General features: G+C 40.7%; 1 protein-coding gene across 1 annotated transcript in view; it reads left to right on the forward strand.

Annotated features, from left to right (window-relative positions):
• The window catches only part of ITGA9 (integrin subunit alpha 9), a gene marked incomplete at both ends in the record, with an annotated part of 230,158 nt that overhangs the window by 168,637 nt on the left and 38,174 nt on the right, over positions 1 to 23,347 (forward strand). The window contains 5 exons of the mRNA XM_084260536.1: positions 5,280 to 5,366; positions 6,823 to 6,902; positions 10,197 to 10,286; positions 12,940 to 13,048; positions 16,461 to 16,568. Coding sequence (XP_084116662.1) covers positions 5,280 to 5,366; positions 6,823 to 6,902; positions 10,197 to 10,286; positions 12,940 to 13,048; positions 16,461 to 16,568 — 474 coding nt within the window. The remainder of the gene's footprint in view (positions 1 to 5,279; positions 5,367 to 6,822; positions 6,903 to 10,196; positions 10,287 to 12,939; positions 13,049 to 16,460; positions 16,569 to 23,347) is intronic.

Below are 23,347 nucleotides of genomic sequence, written 5' to 3' on the forward strand. Positions count from 1 at the left end.
GGAGATGCTTGAGGTAAGGAGCTTGCAATCTGTCATGGTTGGAGATGAAGGATGGGAGCAAGTTGAGGAAGCAAACTCAGTTCAGAGAAGTTGCTTCATCTTGGAGAAGGGAACGAATGATCCTAAGGGTGGGAAAAATAAAAACGAAATATGATTATATGAACTGACATATCAGGCTTAGGAAGGGGTTTGGTTGAACCTAAATGAGGCAGGGAAGGGTCAGGGTGTATCAGCTTGTCAACAAGTCATCTCAGACAAGTTATACAAGACTCCAAATGGGGAAAAAAGCCTTAGGCAATCTTTTTTGAAAATGATTAGTCAAGGTGAAGTTGAGGAAGTTTCAATTTCCTTCTTTGGACTGTGCTATTTCATGTATGGTGGCCAGTTGGGTCATCCACATTCAGAAAGAGGCAGCTCAATTAGGAGCCACATGTTATGTTGGTATGTCAACATGAAGATTCTTTGCAGAACTAGACAACCTTTTTTCCTCCAGCAGTTCTCTCTTACAGTTTTCTTAAAGCATTTTCATTTCCTCCTTCTTAAGTCTTAGATTTGGCAGTTGACCAAACTGAAAAGGACCCTTAATGTCAAAGTAAACAATATTTAAGAAATCTTCTAAAAATGTTTGTTTCAGGAGGAAGGGAGACAAATGGCAGCTGTCTTTGAGCAGGGTTTGGTTCTGATAAGGGGCCTTTTCCAGGATCCAACCTAAAATAATATGGTCTTGTGCTGCAGCTGGCACTGGTCCCACCTCTGTACCCTGAGAACATCATGCCCATTGAATACTATTAAGGGAAGACAGACTTTTAAAATGCCAAAATATATGCAGCAGAAAACTTATGGTATGACCTGTACTAGTGATGACAATCTGTTTTCTTAATGATAACCTACCATATGTGGCCTGAAAAAAAAAGTGCCATTCTCTTGCAGTCCAGATATGATCTCTGTGATAGGAAAAGGGAAGTTCCTTATGTTGTATCCTTAGATAATTGCTAGGTGAAGCCAGCAGAAGGACATGCCTCATGAGTATTCTGGGGTAAAATAATGATCCCATAATCCAGCACCCCCTCTCTGTGATTGAAGTGCTTTACTCATGCTGAAATACTTTCTAGACCAAGCTGAATGTGTTTGTTTTAAGCATTCATCCTGATGTAGCTTGTCTACATGTCTGAAGCAAATTCCTCTGTGAGGCCCTTGCTGTCATCTGGTTACATATCTGAGTCATTTTGGGCTGTTATAAGGATTTCACTGCACAGAGTATATATGTTAAGGGAAGAATATGAGAAGACTTTTCTCTGAGGCACATCCCATATTGTCAGCCTGAAGTCAGTTCAGCACCTGCCCACCTGCTGAGGCAGGTACTGGCTAAAGATGCTGGTGGAGGAGACAGCTGGCATCCTCCAGTGAAGAACGTGTTGTGCACCAGGTGAATATCTGAAACAGCAGAGAGATAGGGAAGAAATGGGGAAGAACATGAACATTGCTGAAATTTCTCCTTTCAAATCTTAAATTTGGCAAGTAGCAGGTTGCTGCTTTTGCACACTATATTAATACAGTCATCACCAGCTTCCTGCAATACTTAGTTGAAGCTACACATAATATTTACCTTCCAAAACTTTTTACATGCTGAAATAAGATCATTTTGTTACATTTCTGCTCATGCACCTGATTACATTGCCCAGGGATTATGTTTGACAGCATTATACTGTGCTGCAGAATTTAGGCTATTTTTTTCTTATGTGCTCCTTGTAATGGAGTTAGAACGTCACCATTTAATTGTTCGTGTTATAATTATCAGGAACTTTTCTTTCTATGATAAAGAACTTTGAGAAACAGACTTTGAGCCAGCCCGAGCTTCACGTTTCTCCTACCCAGGTCTGCATTTGTTACACAGTAATAGTACAGCTATTTGGCTAATTAGCTCACTGTTTATCTGACCGACTGTCCTAAGAATATGAAATGCTGTGAAATATTTCAGAAAGAAGGTTTTCCAGATAAAGCTTCACATTGTCTCTTTGAAAAGGGAAACTTCCAACCCCTTGGCTATGTTTTCTAAGCAAACTAGAAACTTCTGTGGAGGCTCATGCAAATAGCTGGGTTCTCAGCAGGATTATATTGTCATAGAGAAGCATTGCACACTAAAAATGTTACCTAATGTCAGTGAGGAGTGGCATCCAAGTTTTCTGAAAGCTCTGAGTTCTGCTATTTCTGTTCCTTATTTGTTAGATAAGGCAGCACCAACCTTTCAGCTTGCTGGAATAGGGTGAAAATTGAATTTATCTAGTGCCTATGGAGTGCCCGTATGTTACAGAGCTGAACACCATAGAAAAACCTATGAACAATTTTCTCTCTCTCCAAAACAGTGTGCTGAATAAAGCCTGAAGCCAGTGAGCAATGAAGGAAAAACAGAATGTTTACTCATTAGTTGAGCCTCTCCATCCTAATCATGGAGCAAAGCAAGGTGCCCCTGGGAAAAGTTTTCTGGTTAGCCTGCTACTTCCTATTATTGAACAGTTTGACTTTGCAGCATTCAAAGAATCATAGATTATCACAAGTTGGAGGGGACCAATAAGCATGATCAAGTCCAACTCTGCTCCTTGCAGGACTACCTAAAACTAAACAATATGACAGAGAGCATCATTCAGACACTCCTTGAACTCTGGGAGGTTTGGTGCCAAGACTGCTTCCTTGGGTAGCCTGTTCCAGTGACTGACACTGCTCTCAGTGAAGAACCTTTCCCTAACATCCAATCTGAACCTCAACAATGTTGTATATAATTTTAATCTTTAAACTGGCTGGTGTGCTAATGAAGCCAGAAGGTACTTCAAGTCAATTTTACTGCATCTGTTAAAGCTCTTGTAAGCAACAACAGTGAAACCAGCCAGTGCACTATTGCCCATCACTTCCTTACAGGCCACTTACAGGCCATTATAAAATAACTGATATCTGCCTGGCTGCTGTCAGGGCTGCAGAGGTGGGCAGCTGCCAACATGCAAAATTAAGTAGTGCTGCACTTCTTCCATTATTAAGATGAGAGTTCTTTCTGTTATCATGTTTTTTGATATCTCTGAAGTGATACGTCTTGAGGAGAGGAGGCAGCCTGTTGGGTCTGTCTGGTCGCCGTCACCACCAGACAGCTATGTAAATAGAAACCCCTTGAATGAACAGAGGCGGGGAGTTGATGAAAGAGAGTTCATAGGTTGCCACAGTTAGACAGCAAGAGACATTTGAACAACACAGAACCAAGAATGTTCCCAGAGGAAACAGCTGTGAAATTTTTCATTTAGTTATGCAGCTGCTCAGAGTTTGTGTTCACTTGATCACTCACATAACACTGGAGAACCTCCCTGATTGCCGAGAGGAAGATGCAAGTGAAGGGAATGCTTCACCAGGCAGCACTTGCTCTGCTGTTTTGTGTTAAATGGAGGAGAAGACGTAACACAGCATATAAGGATGCCAGCTCTGTACAACTAAAGCTAGCTACTTGATTTACTGGGTGGTGCTATCTTTCGTGTTCCTGGAAACTGATGCTTACTGAAGGTTACAAAGAAACAAATCCATAAAGTATCTGATTGTGGAGGCCACTGCTTTAGAGTGGTACTTGAGTAATATCATGCTGTCAGGCATTTCCAAGCATGCATGAATTTTCTTCTTGCATTATCTTCTTCTCATATGAAGCCAATGAAATACAGAGTCAGATAAGAAAGGCAGCATTTTGCATAAGTTTGTGACCTGATTTGAACCGTCATGAAGATCTTTAAAGGAGACCTTGTCTTTCAGATGTCACAGGAAGCAGTTTAGGGATTAAGACTTTGAATGGTGTCAGACTCATAATTAAGATAATAGTAATGCCTGGATCGCAATGTTATAGACAGAGAGGCATTTTCTTAAGATTCTCCCAGCTGGAATCCATAGTTCAGGAAGCTATTTTCACACGTGTTTGTTCCAGCTGAGAATGTTACTCATGTAAATGCTTAATTTTAAGTGCTCGTTTAAAGCAGAACTCGTATTTGAAGTGATTTGGGAAATGTGGATAGGGTGACAGAGCCTGGGCTTTACAAACTGCTGTAGATACCAAAAATAGGTCAAATAATTTGCCCTGTAGCTAGAAGATTCTCAGCTACATGTCTGGAATAGATTTAACTTCTAGATTCAGATGTCTAAATTTAGGCATTCATATTGCAGCTGCATAGCATCAGTACCATAACTGCAGTAATGATCTAGTCAGTACTAGGGCCTAGAGAAGTATTTGGTTCAGTATAAACATCTGCAATTGGTCTGCTGAACCATTTTCTACATCCCTTGACTGCATCCATTGAGCACTGACACCTAAATCACATAGTGGTCACTTGCTGTGTAGGCAACTAAAAGTGCATATCAGATTCAGGAGATGAATCCCACTCCTAAAGTTTAGTGATATTAACTCGTGCACAGTAACTAGAGAATAAAACTGTCCACCAGTAATCTGGAGATGAGAATGTGCTAACCTGGAGCCATACATTTACACTGTGGAGGAATTGAACACTTTCCATTCAACAGAAGTATTTCTTTTGTTGTAGCGAAGTCACCTGACAAGCAGGATAGGTCTGCTTTAACCATTTCCATTTGCGTTATTGACAATGTTCATAGTCTGTCAATATTCAGCATGAAGAAAAGTTCATCCCTCTACTTCATCTATGCCACCACTGTTTGAAGAAAGTTGTGATCAACCTGTGGACCAAAGAAAGAGATCGGGTCAGTGAATGACACAAGAACCATATGAATATTTTCTCCAGCATCTGGTGTGGCATCATTGTTGACCCATCTCAGCTATTTCTTAATGATATTGGTACCTGAAAAAAAAACCCCACAATGTATTGGGGAACCTGTATTCTGGACCATTTGAAAGCTGCCTTTTAATAAACAGAGGGATCAACAATTATCAAAGAATTTGGGCTGATCACCTGACTCAAATGCATTTAGTTGTGCCATATTTCCCCGTGGTCTGTCTCCCAGAGCAATATTCTGGTGGTTGTCTTCTTCCCAGTGTTGGTCTGACTGAGGTGGAGTAAGGAAGTACAACACTGCACTTCTCCTTACTCAAAGAGTATTAGTTTTCTGGGAGTACAAGTGCAATGGTTGGAAGTGTTTATTTACTACAATACTTCATCGCGATGGCATGTCTTGGTAATCCTCTTTTTCTCCCCAAATCTATTATCTCATGGTCTTTTTTTTTATTTTCTTAATCCTCTTTTTCTCCACAAATCTATCATCTTATGGTCATCTTTATTTTCTTACAGGAGGAGTTGGGCATTGCCTGTGAGTTGCTGGAGTCAGACTTCCTCAAGTGCAGCGTGGGATTTCCTTTCATGAGATCGAAATCTAGGGTAATGTTGTGATAGTTGCATTTACGGAGTAATGGTCTGTTCATCTCTTGGCCTGCAGGCAGTAGCTGGAAGGGCAACTGCTTTGTTCAATGTCTGTGGCTGATACTTTCTGTAGCTTTCTAACCCCGATACCAAAGCCTTTCACAGTTCTGGAGGGTATCTGTCCTTTATCCCACCAGACAGAGCCAATTGCACTAACCCATGCACTGTGATACAGTGCTCTTGAAAAATGATGCAGGACTCATGGCTATGAAAAACTTACACATTTCCTCTGCAGAAAATTTGAAGAGGACTCTGTCTTACTTATGGTACCTTGCTCTGCCTTTTATTTTTGTCTTCTCTCACGTTAAAATGCATCTGAATTTGTGTGGCTTGCAACAGAAATGGCTTAATGACTTTTTCATATTATGATGTCCAGGTAGCATTTAAAGATAATTTTCTTTGGTAATAGAAGATGGATTCTCTCATAATATTTAAAAATCCAGCTGGGTTCTTACTGTCACTAAACAGTGCTGTATTAATGACCAACCCAGAAGGTTGGGAAGATGAGGAATAACTTCAGGATGACCTGAACAAAATGAGTCTGAGATTTTTGAGACCACTTAAAAAAATAATCCTTGCCATTTGAATTGATGTACCCCTCTGACCCAATGTGAATTTTTTTGTGTTTTATTGACTGTAACGTGCTCTTTTAAAACATTTTAAAAGATTTAAAATAGAATGGAAAAAAATCAATGAAGTCACAAATTATCTGAAATGTAAGAATTGAAGTGTTTTGCTTCAGAATGACATAGTTGACCTTCAGGTCAATGACATAGAATGACCTTCAGGTAGCTGAGTTATCTTCAGGTGGTTTTCAGCAAGGTATCGAAATTATCATGATTTTGGAAACTGTTTCACTTGACCAAAATTTTTTTGTAGTTAGGTAGAAATGTTGCACAGGCAAGTTAATGTAGTACTATACTGTTCATCAAAGTAGCTTCTCTTTTCAAAATTAGCACCTGATTTTATCCATTATGATGTATGATGGGTGGCCTGAATACTACTTCAGCTGGTGCCTGTTTCTCCAAGTACCTGTGAAGGCCTACAGCATGATCTTCATATTCCCCCAAATGATCTCTTCACCAGCAAGTAGCATACAGATAGATGCTGAAGTAGTTTAAGGTAGCAATCGCCTTATACTGAACAACTCTCCCCCCGGCAGATGATCTCCTCAAGAAATACCTATGAATGGCAATTGTAGTAAAGGCCTTTACACAATGAAAGAAAAATCAGATTCTAGCAATTCTATTGAATAGACATAATTGCTAAGATATAAAAGCTACTCTGCAGTAGAGGAGGCTCTGTTACATATATTTTTTTACAGCCAGGACAGGAAAATATATGTGAAGTTTCAGAATTAATACATTTTGAAACAATATAAAGTATCTCTAAATACCACTTTTTATTTGTGCAGTATGAGTTCAGTGTGATCTTTGACACAAGCCACTTGTCTGGACAGGAAGAAACGCTTACCTTCCTTGTCACTGCCCAAAGGTAAGGGAACTTTTGTATGTTTTGATGTATGTTATGATATTCTTTGTCACATGAAGTATACGTTGCATAAGCTTGACAGTTGTGTGATACTAGTTGTAGACACATACATGTGCAGTAAATGAGGATAATACTCAGGCTTACGAAATACGCATGTATTTTGATAATATAAGAAAACATGTGATGCAGCTTCCCGAAAACGAGGTAGGATCATACTTAGCCTTTCTTTGCCAGGCAGTCACAATTCTGAAGGAGCATTTGTTCTCTCTCAGTTGGAAGGCCTGTGTGTTTCTGTGCCCATCCCTTTGAGCCCTGTATCAAGCACAGCTCAGCTGTGGTTGATGATCAGCACCAGGCAGACCCATTTGTTCCAGCATTTGAACGAAATAAGCATGCTTGGATGCAAACCAAAAAAGATAAATGCTTTCATCAGATGGTCAGGAATCTCACTGACAGTTTCCAAAGTTGCATGTCTATTTTTCCCCCCTGTGGATCTTCAACTAGCTATGACCGACTGCATGAAACAGCTGAGTAGGCTATTTCCCCAAGGGCACTTAGAGCAGGCATTGAAGTAGGGCGATGCCAAGTATGCATGCATGGGGATTTTTATCTCGGGCGGAGTAAAAGGTGTGACACATGCTCTGGGCTTCCTATGATGATGTGCCATGAAGAAGCAGATTCCATGTGTGATTTCGTCGCAGGCACTGTTGGGGTGTGTATAGAAACTGACGGTAGCAGGGCTGCGTTAACCTGGGCCATGAACTGCTGCTCTGACATGCTGGGTATGTGACTGGTTCCTACTTCTGCTTACTGTGTGAGTGGGCCAACTTCATACCCTCATGTGTCAAAATCTAGATCTCCAGCCTGAATTCTCCCCATTTTGATGACATCTCACCAACTACTGGCTAGGGATGAGAGGTGAGATGTGGCAGTTGCTGAGTGACTGCTTTCAGAAGGCATAGTCCTCCCCTGCAAGAACAGCTGTGGGTGGGAACAAGATCCAACAACACATGGGGCTGGCATGAAACATTTGAAAGTGAGACCTAGCATCACAGAGGGGCAAGACTATGCCTTGCATGTTAGAGTTTTATTCACTGTGAAGAGAAGTTCATCATGTTTTCAGCTGACCCCATCATGCTTTTAGGTCAGAGACATGCATCAGTATCTGCTAGGTGAATGCCAACTGGTGCAAAGATGCATCAGTGATGCTTTAAATTTGCCCAGCACTGCTTCAGATTTTCCAGATTTTACTTCTCATTTCCCTGCCCTGGATAGTACAGGACTTTTGTCTGTACCCTTGCCTCTCAGATTTCTGTGCCCCACCAGTGAGAAGGGTTAGTCAGTGCTTTTAGATGGAGCAAAGAAATTAATAGTAGTTTGTACAACATAGTGCAAATGCTCAGAGGGGTTAAGAGAAAGTTTCGTATTTCAGAAGCATGGGCAGGAGGACAGTTGGGTTTTGAAGGATTCAGCTGAACCTCCAAAGACAACAGTGCACGTCCCAGTGCTGATTACCCTAATTTTTTCTGTGACTTTGGGCAAATTGCTCAATTCCCTTGTTCTGTAATAAAATAATTGTACCCCAAAAGTTACAGGGGGTCCTGGGGTAAAAAGTCAGTAATAAGGAAATGGAGAGGAAGTGTCTGTGCTGTGGCCAGACTGCAGTGAGACGAGGCATCATTTCCACGCGAAACTGGGGCTAGTCTGGAAGAAATGGCTAGATGCAGAGAAGCTGTGCCTCTCTGTCATGGGAAAGCATTGCCCTTCAAGTATCCACTTAAGCCTGTCTTTTGGAGCTGCAAATTTGGCATCAGTAACAAGAGACTGGCTCGGCATGAGAGATCAATTGGAGAAAAGAATTAAACACTACATTACATTTACTCTTATAGTCTAAAAAATCCAAACCACAAAAACTACAACAACAAAACTCAAACACCAAACAAAAGAAAACCCACTCCACAACCTCTTATATGCTTCCTGGAGTGAACTATTTTTTCTGGAGCTGTGTTCTCTTTTTTGACAGTACCTTTGCTCCTTTTAAAACAGATAAACACATACCCATAAACTTTATATGGAATTCTACTTGCTCATTCTGCTTGCCACCATGGTATCGTGGTATTTGTGTTGGATGAGAAAAATGTCTCCATTTTGGACACTTCTTTCAACCCATTCAGACAAAAAGCCATTGTTAAACTTTTTTTTCCTGGGAATGAAAGTTGGGGTTTTTAATAGTGTTAGTAGCAGACATGTTAGTAGCTGTATCTGTGTAGCCAGCAGACTCTGGTTTTGTAATCTGAACAACTCATCATCTTCATAGTACCACTTAGGACGTTATTGCTGGCTGTTGCCTCAGTGATACAGTCCTCAAATCGGAACATATCTTTTGTCTTGCCAGTTTGATTTATGAGTAAATCAAATCAACTGCAAAACAAAATAGATTTTAGAGTCACTGCTGAAGAAATTGGAAATATATGTAAAATACCTTTCAAGATTATGCTTCTGAGTGGTCACCCACAAAGCAGACTCACCATCAGAATGAGAAGAATTACAAGTGTGCCTGTTGGACATGTATTTCAGGAACCTTTCCCAGCCTTCATATATAAGTATTCACATTGAAGTAAATTGACTTAAATGAGACATTATTGTGCTCTTTTCTCTTTCTTCCTTCTGTTCTTGACCTACTGAGGCTACTGCTTTTGAAAATGTGAAGTAGAAATGCTTTCATTTTGGCAGACAAGTACAGAAAGAGCGGGTGGAACTGTTAAGAGATTAAGACCAGTTCAGTATGGGGGTCTCACTCAAAAAGATGCTCGTAGTGGTACCACTGTGTTGCTGTGGTACAATGCAGACACCATTAAAGCACAGTTTCATTTACTGAGTCAAGGCTTTCTATGAAGTATGTGTTCCCCTCTCAAATGACATAAAGACAGGCTACAAGAAAATCAACCCTTAGGTTGAAGTCTAAACATCCTTGTTTCTCTGTGTTGTGTATGATGGCTGCTGTAGTTTTGCACTGCTGAATGAATTCACACCTTGCTCCAGGATAAGTTTCTCAGTGTGAGCCTCAGGTCACAGCCACGGAGAAGCAGCTGCAAAACATGCACTTTAAGTGTGTGCCCTCTCCAAGGTGGGATGAACAAATATAGTCCTTAATGTAAGAGGCTTATTAAGGAGAGGTGACATCACTCAAGTAGAGGGTCTCAAAGTATACGCCAGAGGTATGGTAGCTGTGAAGCTGTGTGATATATTGCAAAGGCTGTCGATTTACAGCATGTTTATTTTTCCTTTCTGGTGCAGTGGAAACCTAGAGCGCACTGAATCTCTCCATGATAATACTCTAACCTTGTCAGTGCCCCTGATGCATGAAGTGGACTCATCTATCAATGGGTAAGTACCAGTAACCAAATGAAAACAACAAAAATAATAATAAATAAACCCAAAAATAACATCAGTTTTTCCAGTGAAAAACCAAATTCTTCTCTTTGTTTACATGTAGCCAGTCTGTTGCTTTTTCCCTGTTTCCCAGACTCTGGAAATACAGACAACCTCATTCATTATATGGGAATTTTATTTGACGTACCTTTTGTTCCAACAGCATAGGTCTTTCTCACTCCTTTCTAGCTAATGCTAATTAGCCAGCATCATGTTTATAGTAGGCATTTTAGAGATTATACTTGAATTCATATGACTCTGTAGATATGTTACACCTTAAAACAAAATAAAATGAACAAGTAAATCACATCTTGTTTCTTAGGATATGTCTTTAAGAATATGGTTGAGAATCACCAGGCCAAAGGTTAGGGTCAAATGTTCTGGGATTTTAAGGAACTTGGTGAAATCTAACTGTTTGCCTTTCTGTTTAATTTCACAATCAGAATTCGCTTTAGCTTCTGTTCATTTTCCCACTCCCTCTGCTCCCTAGTCTACGAGGGGTCTGAATACCAACTGGGGAACATCACTCACCCTTTGACTGAAGTAGTTGTATAACACATAGCCATTGTTTTCAGCCCAAGGCTGCTCGTCTGTGAGTTCCTGCCTTTATACTCAGGGGTCTTCCACTTATGTGTTATGCTCTAGAATGAAAGATTTACAGTCAGTCCCAACAGACACACCATACTCTAGCACAGGTTGGAACTGGGGGACCTGGTCACAGGAAGTGAATTAATATCCATGTAAACTGTGAAAGTTGATGTGCATTCCTAAACTGGGGAAGGAAAAAACTCATCAACGGTGTCCCTGAGAGGTCAGTGTCTTGTTTTAGTCACCATTTATGGCACCCCTCCTTCCAGGGAATGCGTATTGTGTAAATGACCAATGCAGGTTGGTGGCAGTGCAAGTCAAAATTCCCTTGACCAGCACGCTATATGCGTAAGAACAAAGTTACCTTCATTGACATGTCATCTGTCTGAAAAGCTGTGTAAACTCATATTCATGGCCTAGCCTGGGTTTTACCACATAAAGGGGATTTCCCCTCTTGTTGCATAGAAATAAAATCCCTTAATGACTGCCACAATAGTTGGAGCTGCTTGAGCCTGCACAGAGAAGTGAAGAGTGCTGTCAGATCTAACAAGATGGGACAAAACTCCCCTCTATATTGAGAGTGCAGGCTCAGCAGCATGCTTTTGAATGGTTTCATTGTTACACATTGTGTAGTAATTTAACTCTGTTTTCCTTCTATAGATTGATTTTTGTGCAGCTTTACAGATACAGATGCTTTTATCTGTGTCTTTAGATCTGTTTGTCACCTATAAAATACTGCATGCCAAAAAAACCTGATAAAAATCAGGCTTTCTTCTTTCTGTTCAGAATGTACTTTTTTAAAGCACAAAGTCTCTGAATATGTAACTCCACCCAACTGATAATGTGGATTTATGTTTTTTCTTTCATAGACAATGTTTAGTTAATTCCAGTTCACAGAAATGTCCAACTACCAGGGAAAAGTTGGATTTACAGCATTCCCAGGCATGATAATATTAGCAGTGCTCTGTTTTGGACAGTGTATTTTTAAATCTTATTTTTATTAGCTATTCTGCATTTGAGTCTGAGAGAAAGTTTCATCCCTGGTCATAAATAGCCCGGAAACGCTTGTACCATGTTTGGGAGGAGTCTTCTGGCACAATGCCATAAATGAGAGGAATAAATCTCGCTCACACTGTTTCCCTTAGCGATCCCCAGCATAGGAGGTGGGCAGGAAAAAAGGAAATTTATCCAAACAGGCTTAAAATCCTTTCTCAAAAAATTCTGACCTGAAAGGACAGCGTGGGAAGGAAGCAGAGTTTTAGGCAGTCCCTCACCAAGGTTTTTCTGAAATCACACCAGGACCCTTTTCAGAAACCTGAGTTTAGAAGGAGGCACAAAGGATGCTTAAAGCACTCCTAGTCCTCTTCTACAGGACTTCCAGGTAATGTGTTGTGCTTCTAAGACTTTTCTTCTAAAACCCTGCTGCATTTTAATTTGTGATAAGATGATAAGAGTAGTTGAGATTTGGCCTGTGCTATTGTAGTTGAAAGCAAGTTCTATCCCCTCTACTCTTCCCTTTAAACATCTGCTAATCATAAAGGTAGTGGAGCTTAGATAATTAATGAAGTGTTTATTCCTGCAGTGCTATGCGAATGGTAGATAAAATTGAAATGTTACTTTAGTGAATATGTAACTGAAAGTATTCCTATTAGTAACTGCTTCTTCAGGTTAACTTTGTAGTAGGATGATTTCCTGTGTTACACAAGCTGTAGGACTTGCACAAATCATCCATGACAGTGGGCCCTGGAGAAGAGGTTTTGTGATAGGAAAGGAGAAAAATAGACATGTAATCGAGAGAAGTCTGCTTCAACAATGGGTTGTTAACCCAGGCCTGTCGAGATTCTGCTTGTGTAGTATAGGGTTGTTAAGAAGAAATCAAATCACAAATAATATATTAATCTAAAACCATCCTGTAGAATTTCACATGACCAGAAAATAAGGCATACAATTCAGCTTGCCACAAAAACATTTCATTTTGGTGACAAACACAGCTTACTAAATCTGTGTCTTGATCTTTCAGAGAAGTCTTCCCTACTTCATTTTTCTATGGTGATTCTGCAGAAGCATCCAACTTTGTTCAGTTGGAAAACCATGAATGCCTTTTCCAGTCCCTCAACTTCACACTGCAGGTAAAACTGAATCTTATTTTGCTTTTCTGCTCAACAGCATATTCTGGGTTTGCATCTCTCTTATTCTGAGTGAGGTATGGGCTTTGGTGCTTGATTCTGAATCACAGTATGCTGTGCAATGCATTCTTGATTGGATGCCATGTTTACAGTGTGTAGGGTGGTATATTTCCTTATGTGAATATATTATAACAAGAATTGCAAATAGGGCACCTCACTTCCATAGAAATGGAGCTGCTACCATTTGTTTTATCTTTTACCTTTCATCATGTGCTGCGTCAAGAGCTCTAGTTACTCAACAGCCATGCAGTTCAGAGTCATTCAGCAGAGGAGAAGGCAGCCTTTATCCATGAGAACAAACTGGTATTTGTGCAAGGGGTTCACATTTTCTAAATGCCCCCAGTATACAGATGTTTACAGCACTACTGATAAGTCTAGCACAGGGGAGAGGCTGTGGCAGTAAAAAGACTGGAACGATGTGCGAAGGTTTCATTAAAAGTCTCATAGCAACTCTGTTGTTAAAGTATTATCTATAGATTACACTTCACATGGCAGTTAGCTTCCTGATGTGACAAAACATATGGATGATTTATTATAGCAAACGCTTGTGATGCAGCTGAAATAAACTTGTTTCACTGCCATGATGGTGTCTGTTACAAGGACTTGAAATCCTTTTTGACCGCTAGATGGAACTCGGGAATGATAAATCACACAGAGGTGAGGGAATCATTTATTGTGAAAAAGTCTTTCGCCTTTCTTCCCCTTTCTGTTCTCCTAGGCATGAATGCCACTCGGCTCATAATGAATAACACATGTCTTTGTCCGTGGACAAACTGTGGTCCAGAGCAATTAAGCTCCCACTGTCATGCAGTGCCCTTAGCTATTTAATGAAAAGGATTGAAAGCAGGATTTCAGGACATTAAAGGTTTTGTGAACCAGGCTATTAATTCTTGTGATTCTGATTTCATTCTTGAGGGTTTACAGGTCTTTCCTCCTCCCTCCCCCCAAAGTCAGTTATTAGCTAAAGAACAGATGTACTGGTGTTTTAACTAGATGAATATTTTCAATAAAATAAAGTGATAATGTGTAAGGAACAGAGAATCAATATATTAACAAAGGCACCGTTTGCTCCACCCCATCTTCTCTCTTACACACACACACACTTAAAAGTTAGAATTTTAATATTTTTTTCCACATAGAAGTAGGAAAGTATACTGTAAGAAGTCGAAGATCTGCTCTCCAGTAATGTGGTAAATGTATAACTGTGTGTCAGAGAGAAAGGGTTGAGTTTCATAATGGGCAAAGCATGGTTTGTATCACTGTTTAATTGTTTTTAATGATTTGCCTACCATTTATTAAAATTCTCCAGATGGAGAAAAGTAGTAGTTTCTTAACCAAGAAAGAGAAGATTTACAGAAATAGGGGGCTTTATAGCGAGTTTTATATATGAAAATCTATACCATGTCCAATATTAATACGGAAACAGATCTGCACATCATTTCTTTGGGGTAAGAAGATGTACAGTGAAAATGGCATTTCTGCATCAACTCTTATATATGCTCTCAGCAATAATAAAATTTTGGGTTTTTTTGAATGTCTAACACGAAACATTATTTTTGTATTCCATGCAACATTTATCATGCTCCACTGTAGTAGGATTTCTCCCCCTGCCTGGAGCCTCAGGGTTTTTATAAGGATTTGGCATTGTGAGCCAATTGGCTTTATCAGTCAGGCATTTCTTCAAATATAAACAATGTTTGAAGAGTGAAAACCTGTTGCTTTAAATATTTGTACTTTACACAATTAACAATTGATTGGTACATCTTTCGATGATACCATCTCAGTGAAGCTAAATATTCCAATGAGCTTAATGTTTTTACTATATATGTATGTGTTTTTGGAAACAACTGGGAGATTTTTTTTTCCTAATAAAGAAATGTAGATATGCATGAAAACTTATTTTCATTTAAATTTTGCCACAGATTGTTTCTTTTCATCAAAACTCAAAAAAATTTTGGATTTTTCACTGGATACTATTCAGTGGTGGGCTGGAAATTCTTGGAGGTTTTTTTTAAAATTTGTAGGGGTTTGATAGAAAGCCAATATTTTCCTCTAAGAGTTTCATTTAATTGGAAACCCCAGAACTTGAATGGAAGTGGTTCACATGCATTTCCTGGCAACTCAGCAAACCCGCAGTCCAGTAGTCACAATCATCATTACTTTGGCTTCTGCTCCATAAGGAAAACATATGCAGACTATAATGCAGTGGTTACCAGATGGAAATGAGAATGTTAACTGAGACAGCAGTATTTCTTACAGTCTTCTGGATGGTGTTACCAAAACATTCAAAGAGTACTAGTAGTGTCTCCATATGTAAGGTAGAAGTTTCATGCTATTAATATTGAGATCTGGACAGGCTGGAAAGCTGGGCATGGAGAAACCAGATGAAATTCAACAAAAGCAAGTGTAGAGTCTTGCACCTGGGAAGGAATAACTGCTTGTATCAGTACAGGCTGGGAGATGACCTGCTGGAGAAGAGCTCTGTGGAGAAGGTCCTGGTAGATGACAGGTTGGCTATGAGCCAGCAGTGTGTTCTGGTGGCTAAGAGAGCCAATGGGATCCTGGGGTGCATCAGGAGGAGTGTGGCCAGCAGGTCAAAGGAGGTGATCCTCCCCCTCTACTCTGCCCTGGAGTATTGTGTCCAGTTCTGGGTTCCCTGGTATAAAAAAGACAGAGATCTCCTGGAGAGAGTCCAGAGAAGGGCTACGAAGATGATTAAGTGCCTGGAGCATCTCCCCTACGAGGAAAGGCTGAGTGAGCTGGGACTGTTCAGCCTGGAGAAAAGAAGACCTTATTAATGTTTATAAATATCTTAAGTATGGGATGCAGGGGGAAATGGCCAGCCCCTTTCCAGTGGTCTGTGGAGACAGGACAAGGGGCAATGGCTGCAAGTTGGAGCATAGGAAGTTCCGCACCAACATGGGGAAGAACTTTTACACAGTGAAGGCGACAGAGCACTGGAATAGGCTGCCCAGGGAGGTGGTGGAGTCTCCATCTCTGGAGATATTCAAGACCCATCTGGATGCCTATCTGTGCAGTATGTGCTAGGGAGCCTGCTTTGACAGGGGGGTTGGACCCCTACGATTCTATGACTAGTGATTATCCTGCAAAACTGCTTCTCACTTGATTCATGAGCTGTGCCTAAAGACTTTTAGATAAGCTAAACCTTTGACTTCATCCTGATACTTAGAAAAGAAGTCTTACTCTAAAGACATTGAGAAACTTGCATAGTATTTTATTTATTTTTTTAAATTTATCTATACTTCCAGCTCTGGTTCTACAGTAGCTTCTCATTTATATGCAGTCATATATGTAATTTTATTTTTGTACATTTATATGCATCTTTGGCTTATAGGTTTACAATGCTGGACCAAGCACTCTCCCTGGAGCTTTTCTTGACATTTCATTTCCAAACCGCCTCTCTGCCACCGGAGCCGAAATATTTCACGTTCAACAGATGATGGTGAGTATGTTATGATGTGCACTAACCCCAAAGAGGCACTGAGTGCATGGAAAAGAAAATAAATCAGTTCAGCAGAACTAGATGAATCAATTACTATACTAATCAATTATGATAAAATGTTCTTTTATATCTGTGGCCAGATCGTCATAAGTAGCTGAGCCCTTCTAGCTGTTGTCTGCTGTCCCTTGCCTAGAGCAAGCAGCTGATTGTGTTTTCCTGATTTCCTACAATGCATTGTGAAACTATGTATAGGCTAATCCTGGGGGAAATGTGGAGAACACTTCCCTGAATCTCACCTCAGAAGAGGACTGAGTGTTCTCCCTGATTAAGCGTTGTATGTAATATTAGCAGTGTCCAAATTAATAATTAAATCATTGTCCTCCCTGGTTAAATGTTGTATCTAATATTAGCAGAATATGTTACCAAGCTGATTCATATTGACTTTTGTTTGGGGGTATTTTCTGTGGGTATCTGCAAAAATATGGGGTCTGAATACATTAACAATATCTGGTTTTCTACAGTCCATGTTATAATTTGCTCTTTTGGAATGTAAGAAATGTAAGTAATGGGGAAATGTATTCTTTCATCACAAGGTTTTTCATAAGGTTATTTTGTGTCTGCTACAAAGAAAATCAAAATAAATTGTGGTAGAGGAGACACATTCTTAAATTTCTTTTCTAATATTTATTTATTACTTTCAAAGCTTTTGTTAAACCACTAAAATACCATCAATTATACTGTGGTGGCTAAGAGAGGGAAATCTCACTTCTGAGGTAAATCTATTGCTGAAATTCAGAGTAATCTGTCTTTCTGAGACAGAATCAGCTCTTTGGGGTCTACTTGAAGTATGTTACTTTCTTTGTGGCTTACTTTTGGCTGAAAAGCATTACTGCTGCTCATATGCAGGTGACCGTTACTGAATCTGTGCAAATATAGATCCAGTAAGACCTTTCTAAAGAGGTTTCCAAGATTTGTGCTGTTGAAGGCTGTAAGATACATGCAGTCTGTGTGTGCTGTAGGAGGTGTGTGTCTGTGTGCACACCAGCAGCAGAGAGGTGGGACTCTCCTTACCAGAATTTGTCTACCCAAATGCTGGTCAGTCTTCCTATATGTTCTCATATAGCCAAGAAAAAGGAATAGGAAACTCAGCCCATCTAGCTATGTGTGTAATGAATTCCTTCTAGGTATTGCTTGTTTATCATAGAATGGTCTGGGTTGGAAGGGACCCCAAGGATCATAGAGCTCCAACCCCCCTGCCACAGACAGGGACACCAACCTCCAGGCCTGGATCTACACAAGGCTGCCCAGGGCCCCATCCAACCTGGCCTTGAACACTCCCAGGAACGGGGAATCCACTACTTCTCTGGGCAGCCTGTTCCAGCACCTCACCACTCTTTCTGTAAAAAAACTTCCCCCTAATATCTAATCTAAACCTTCCTTCCTTTAGCTTTAGTCCGTTCCCCCTTGTCCTGCCATTATCTGCTCTTTTAAAAAGTTGAATCCCCTCCTGCCTATAAGCTCCCTTCAGGTACCAGAAGGCTGCAATGAGGTCCCCCCGCAGCCTTCTCTTCTCTAGGCTGAACAAGCCCAGCTCCCTCAGCCTCTCTTTGTAGGGCAGGTGCTCCAGCCCTCTAATCATCCTTGTGGCCCTCCTCTGAACCCGCTCCAACCGTTCCACATCCTTCTTGTATTGGGGGCCCCGGATCTGGACACAGGACTCCAGATGGGGCCTCACGAGGGCAGAGTAGAGCGGGACAATCACCTCCCTGTCCCTGCTGGCCACCCCTCTTCTAATGGAGCCCAGGATACCATTAGCCTTGTGAGCTGCAAGAGTACACTGCTGGCTCATGTCAAGCTTCTCATTCACCACAATCCCCAAGTCCTTCTCAGCAGGGCTACTCTCAAGAAGCTCTTCTCCCAGTCTGTATCTATGTCTGGGATTCTTCCGTCCCAAGTGCAACACCTTACACTTGGCAGTGTTGAACCTCATTAGGTTCCCCCGGCCCCATCTTTCCAGCCTGTCAAGATCCCTCTGGATGGCTTCCTTTCCTTCTAGGGTGTCAACCACACCACTCAGCTTGGTGTCATCCACAAACTTGCTGAGGGTGCAGTCAATTCCATCATCGATGTCATTGATAAAGATGTTAAAGAGAACCGGTCCCAAGACAGATCCCTGGGGGACACCGCTTGTCACCGTCCTCCACCTGGACATAGACCCATTGACCACCACCCTTTGGCTACGGTCTGTTAGCCAGCTTCTTATCCACTGGATGGTCCACCCGTCAAATCCACTTCTCTCCAATTTAGAGATAAGGATGTGGTGGGGGACTGTGTGAAAGGCCTTGCACAAGTCCAAGTAGATGACATCGGTTGCCTTCCCTTTATCTACCGATGCTGTCACTCCATCATAGACGATCACCAGATTAGTAAGGCACGACCTTCCCCTGGTGAAGCTGTGTGGGCTGTCCCGGATCACATGCTCTTCCCTCATGTGCTCCAACATGTCGTCCAGGGGGATCTGTTCCATGATCTTCCCAGGCACAGAGGTGAGGCTCACCGGCCTGTAATTCCCTGGGTCTTCCTTGCTCCCTTTTTTATAAATGGGAGTGACATGACCTTTTTTTCCAGTCCCCAGGGACCTTTTCTGACAGCCACGACTTTTCAAATATGATGGAGAGCGGCTCGGCAGCCACATCAGCCAGCTCCTTCAGGACCCTGGGATGCATGTCATCCGGCCCCATAGACTTGTAGACTTTCAGTCTCATGAGGCAGTCTCGGACTTGCTCTGCTCTTACAGTGGGGTGGGATTTACTCCCCCATTTCCCACCTTGAGTTTTAGGGATGCAAGGTTCTGGGATTTGAGAATTATGAGAATCCTGGCTGCCAGAGAAGACCGAGGCAAAGAACTCATTCAATACCTCAGCCTTCTCCTCATCAGTTGCAACCACTTCTCCTTTCTCATTTACCAAGGGGGGTATGTTCTCTTTGGCCTGTCGCTTCTGGCTAATGTACCTGTAAAATCCCTTCTTGGGTCCTTGTTTCTCTGTGTTGACTCTTCCAGAAGTCCGGGCAAATTGTCTTAGATATGATGCCTGTTTTGCATGCTTAAATTAACTGAGTTGTACACACCCCACCGAGTTGACAAGGGTTAATTTCATAATTTCTACACAACACCCTAACGTACAATAACAAGTTGGGATGGACTGTGTGATTTTTAAGAACTGTAGAAAAACAAGGCAAAAACCCTAAATCTTGTGCTTAACTTGTTTCATTTTTGTTGTACCTCTGATGGCTTATGTAAAAGAGGTCCAGCTGGGTGGTGTGGTCTTTGGACACTGTCCTAATAAATCCTTGGAGAGTTTGCATCCCTTTTCCTCAACAACAGGCTGTATTCTGCACTCCTTCCCCCTCCCCCACATCTGTGTGATGGACCGGTATACCCAGGGTCATTTTGACCACTCATTTTGGGTATATGGTCAGTAGGAATCTAATGCATGACCTTTTGAGCACCTCTGACATGTTAATAAGTGTTAGGAAAGCAAATCCTGTCTGAGACAGTGGCTGGCCCTGCTTTACAGGTATATATTTGAAACACCAAATGGTTTGCCTGAGGTCACACAGGAAATCTGTGTCAGAATCACCTGCTGAACCCATGTCTCTGAAGTCTTACTATTGTAACAGGAAAAGTATTCTGCTCTCTCTCCTCCTGCCTGTCTCTCCTTGTTTTTATTGATTGAAAAGTGCACTAAAAATCATGGAGCTTTTTATCTTTTCACAGACCAGATATAGATAAACACATAATCCCAGCAGATTGGAATGAGCTTTGAAAAATTGGCTGTAACAGCTGTTTTTCAAGAGCATTTTTGTAACCATGGTCATTGAACTTTTCAAGGTTTTGTGTATTCTGAACTTCCTGGAATCTAGACTGCAGTAAAAGTGATAGTATCCTATCAGACATTGCAGGTGTTTCTGTTGTTATACCTTTAGATATATAATCCAGCTCTTCTAGGTGTCAGCATTGGTAGACCTTTCAAAATAGCTGTCAATGCATAGAATTTGGAATTGTCATTTGTCTGTAACTGAAACTGTTGATAGAGCATTTGGGATTTGATGACACCATGGTTTTATTTTTTTAAAGCAAATAATTCCTTTTCCACTTATGTACAATACAGTGAAATTTATGAGTGTAAATGCATAATAAAAGCACTAGAGTTTGTCTCAAATACACACATACCACACAAGATAATTCCAGGACCTAATTCCTTCATACTGTGTTGACTGATCTAGTCTTTCAAGCACAAAAAATAATAAAAGGAAGAGTCTCACATATGGCTCACTGGAAAGGTCTGTATCTCTGGGAGGTGTTAATAGGAATTATTATCTTGCTGCTCTTAGAGGAAATGAGAGCCATCATGCTTCCTCTGTTCCTTTTGCTTTTGGCTTTATTGCAGAAACTGCTATAAGATATTCTTTCAGGGAAATTCAGGTCACAGAGATGTTTTGACATTTGGAGTTCTGCCTTTAGATGCTCTTCAAGGGTTCCTGGGAATTTCTGCAGCACTCCCCCCCCCAACAAATCCCCTAAGAGATAAAGGAAAGAAGTCAACAGTAAAAGCCAGAAGTGAAAGAAAATGGATAATTGAAAGAAAAATAGAAAAACAGAATAAAAAGAAAAAAATAACTTTCTCCCTATCAGAAATCATAAACCAAAAGGAAATGCTAGAAATTTTGCAGGTCATTTTAACTAGGGAATTTCACCATTGACATCAATTTTATATAGTAGATATTCAAAATTGTGCAGTGGTAAATGATATTTTGGCCAAATCAGTACTTAAATTAGTAATGTATTTTTTATTGGCTTTCTTATAGAATCAATTTTGCAGATTTCAAGCCAGGTTAAGAACATAATAAGTGAAATACCTCAGCTTGTTGCTAAAAGTGTTGTTATGATGACACAGAAGAGCTAATATTAACAGAAATGTATATTCTTCACTCCTCAAGCCATTGATTGTCTATTCTTCCACAAAGGAAAACAGTACTCGTTATACTTGTGTGTGTTTTGGTTTTCATCTGAAAGACTAGTAATTTCCTTTGGGTATCCAGCTAATTTGGAGGGCAAGGGAAACACTACTTGACTTGCCAGCCAAGGAGCTGCTTTCCGGGGCATCCAAAAAGATTTTCACAATGGGAGTTCCTACCAAATTAACCAGGGTATTTCCTGAAGCTGTTGATAAATTAGCAATGTGTCAGGGGTTACTCTGATGCTTGCTTTATGGAGCTGGATCAGATTGTTGCCTTCCCATTTATTTTATTTCCAGCAAAGGTAAACACAATTATGAGGAGTGAGGGACTAACAGTTGGAAACCAAGTTTGTTTCAACTGGAAGTCAACTGCAGTGCAAGCAGATAATCCTCACCCCTCCTCTGGTACCAGGCTTTGCAGAGCTGCCAAGTTGTTTAAACTCCGGTCAGACAATTGTCACCAAAGATGCACGATGTTAACCCAGAGCAAGTGCTGTGTGCGCTTTTGGGTTTCTGGAAGAAGCTATTGCTTCTTCTTGTGCATGTATTGTGCAGCCCTGCAACCATTGGTTTTGTAATTATTTTTAAGAGGTGAATCAATACCAAGAATATGAAGAACTGTGGTGTTATCATTGTTGAGATAAGAATCTCGTTGGAAAGTCAGAAGCACATATTGCAAGACAATCCAAAGAGTTTGTAATCTAGGCAATGAAATAAAGGGGAATTCAGAGAAAGGAAGGAGAAGGAAAGAAATAGTCATCAGCTTTTCTAATGAGAAACTACCTCCCTGCATGTAACTTTTGATATTTAAGTGTAGTAATTACTGGTTTGGTAATAGTTAGTAATACTTTTTTGAAAATTACTATGTTCTGTTACGGTAGTAATTAATGGAGAGAAAGACATAGAAATGATTGTGGAGAAGCACTTGCTAATCTCCACTGACAACACAAAAGTCATCTAGTTTCTCTAGGCATCTAAGCTTAGACTTTTAAGAAGTATCTCTGGAGAGTGGAAAAAATGGGTTAAACCTCAGTCCTGTGAATCCTGCTTGCATTAACTGTGACTGTGCCAGATATCTCAAGTCTCTTTCTGTATTCCCCTTGCTTTCTGGTTAAGGAGCAAAAATTAAGTCCTGTTGGAAGGACAAACAGAAGTCCTCCAGTTGCCCTATTATGCTTGGCATATTCGCTTCACACTTCTTTCTTCTGTCTGGGTGGGTGAGGCATGGATTGTGCCTTTATGAAAGCTGGGTATCACTAAGATTTTTAAAAATAAAGGAAAGCTGGATTGGAAATAAATTAACAGCATGAAGGAGTTGAAGAGAATTACTTCTCCAAGTTGCCTTTTACATTAGAGGCTGTCTGAGCATGGGATTGTAGAAAAGCTTGTCATGTTCAATAAGGAAAACTGTTGAAATAAACATTGCTCTCTTCCTGTGAATCTTGAAACAGGAAAAGTAAAATGGAGTCAGTCCCAGAGCCACAAGTCTTTCTTGGCTGATGACAGGTTACATTTTTAAGGCCGGTTTTGTGTAGCACTCGTAATTTTTCTTCCTGGCATTTGCACAGTAATGTCTGTAAGGAGCAGGAAGATGTTAAGGGGGGAAAAGGGTCTCAGGCTGTTGAAGGTTTTTCTTCACCTTAAACATCATTGCTGCTTGCAATCTGTAGGTTGCTATCCTCCAGCATAAGAACAGAATACTTTGGTGACTGCACTGATGAAGATTAACGGATAGGCAACGGAGGACTCTGAGTTCTG

Source organism: Gallinula chloropus (genome assembly GCF_964237585.1).
Source record: "Gallinula chloropus genome assembly, chromosome: 2".
Classification (NCBI taxonomy): Eukaryota; Metazoa; Chordata; class Aves; order Gruiformes; family Rallidae; genus Gallinula; species Gallinula chloropus.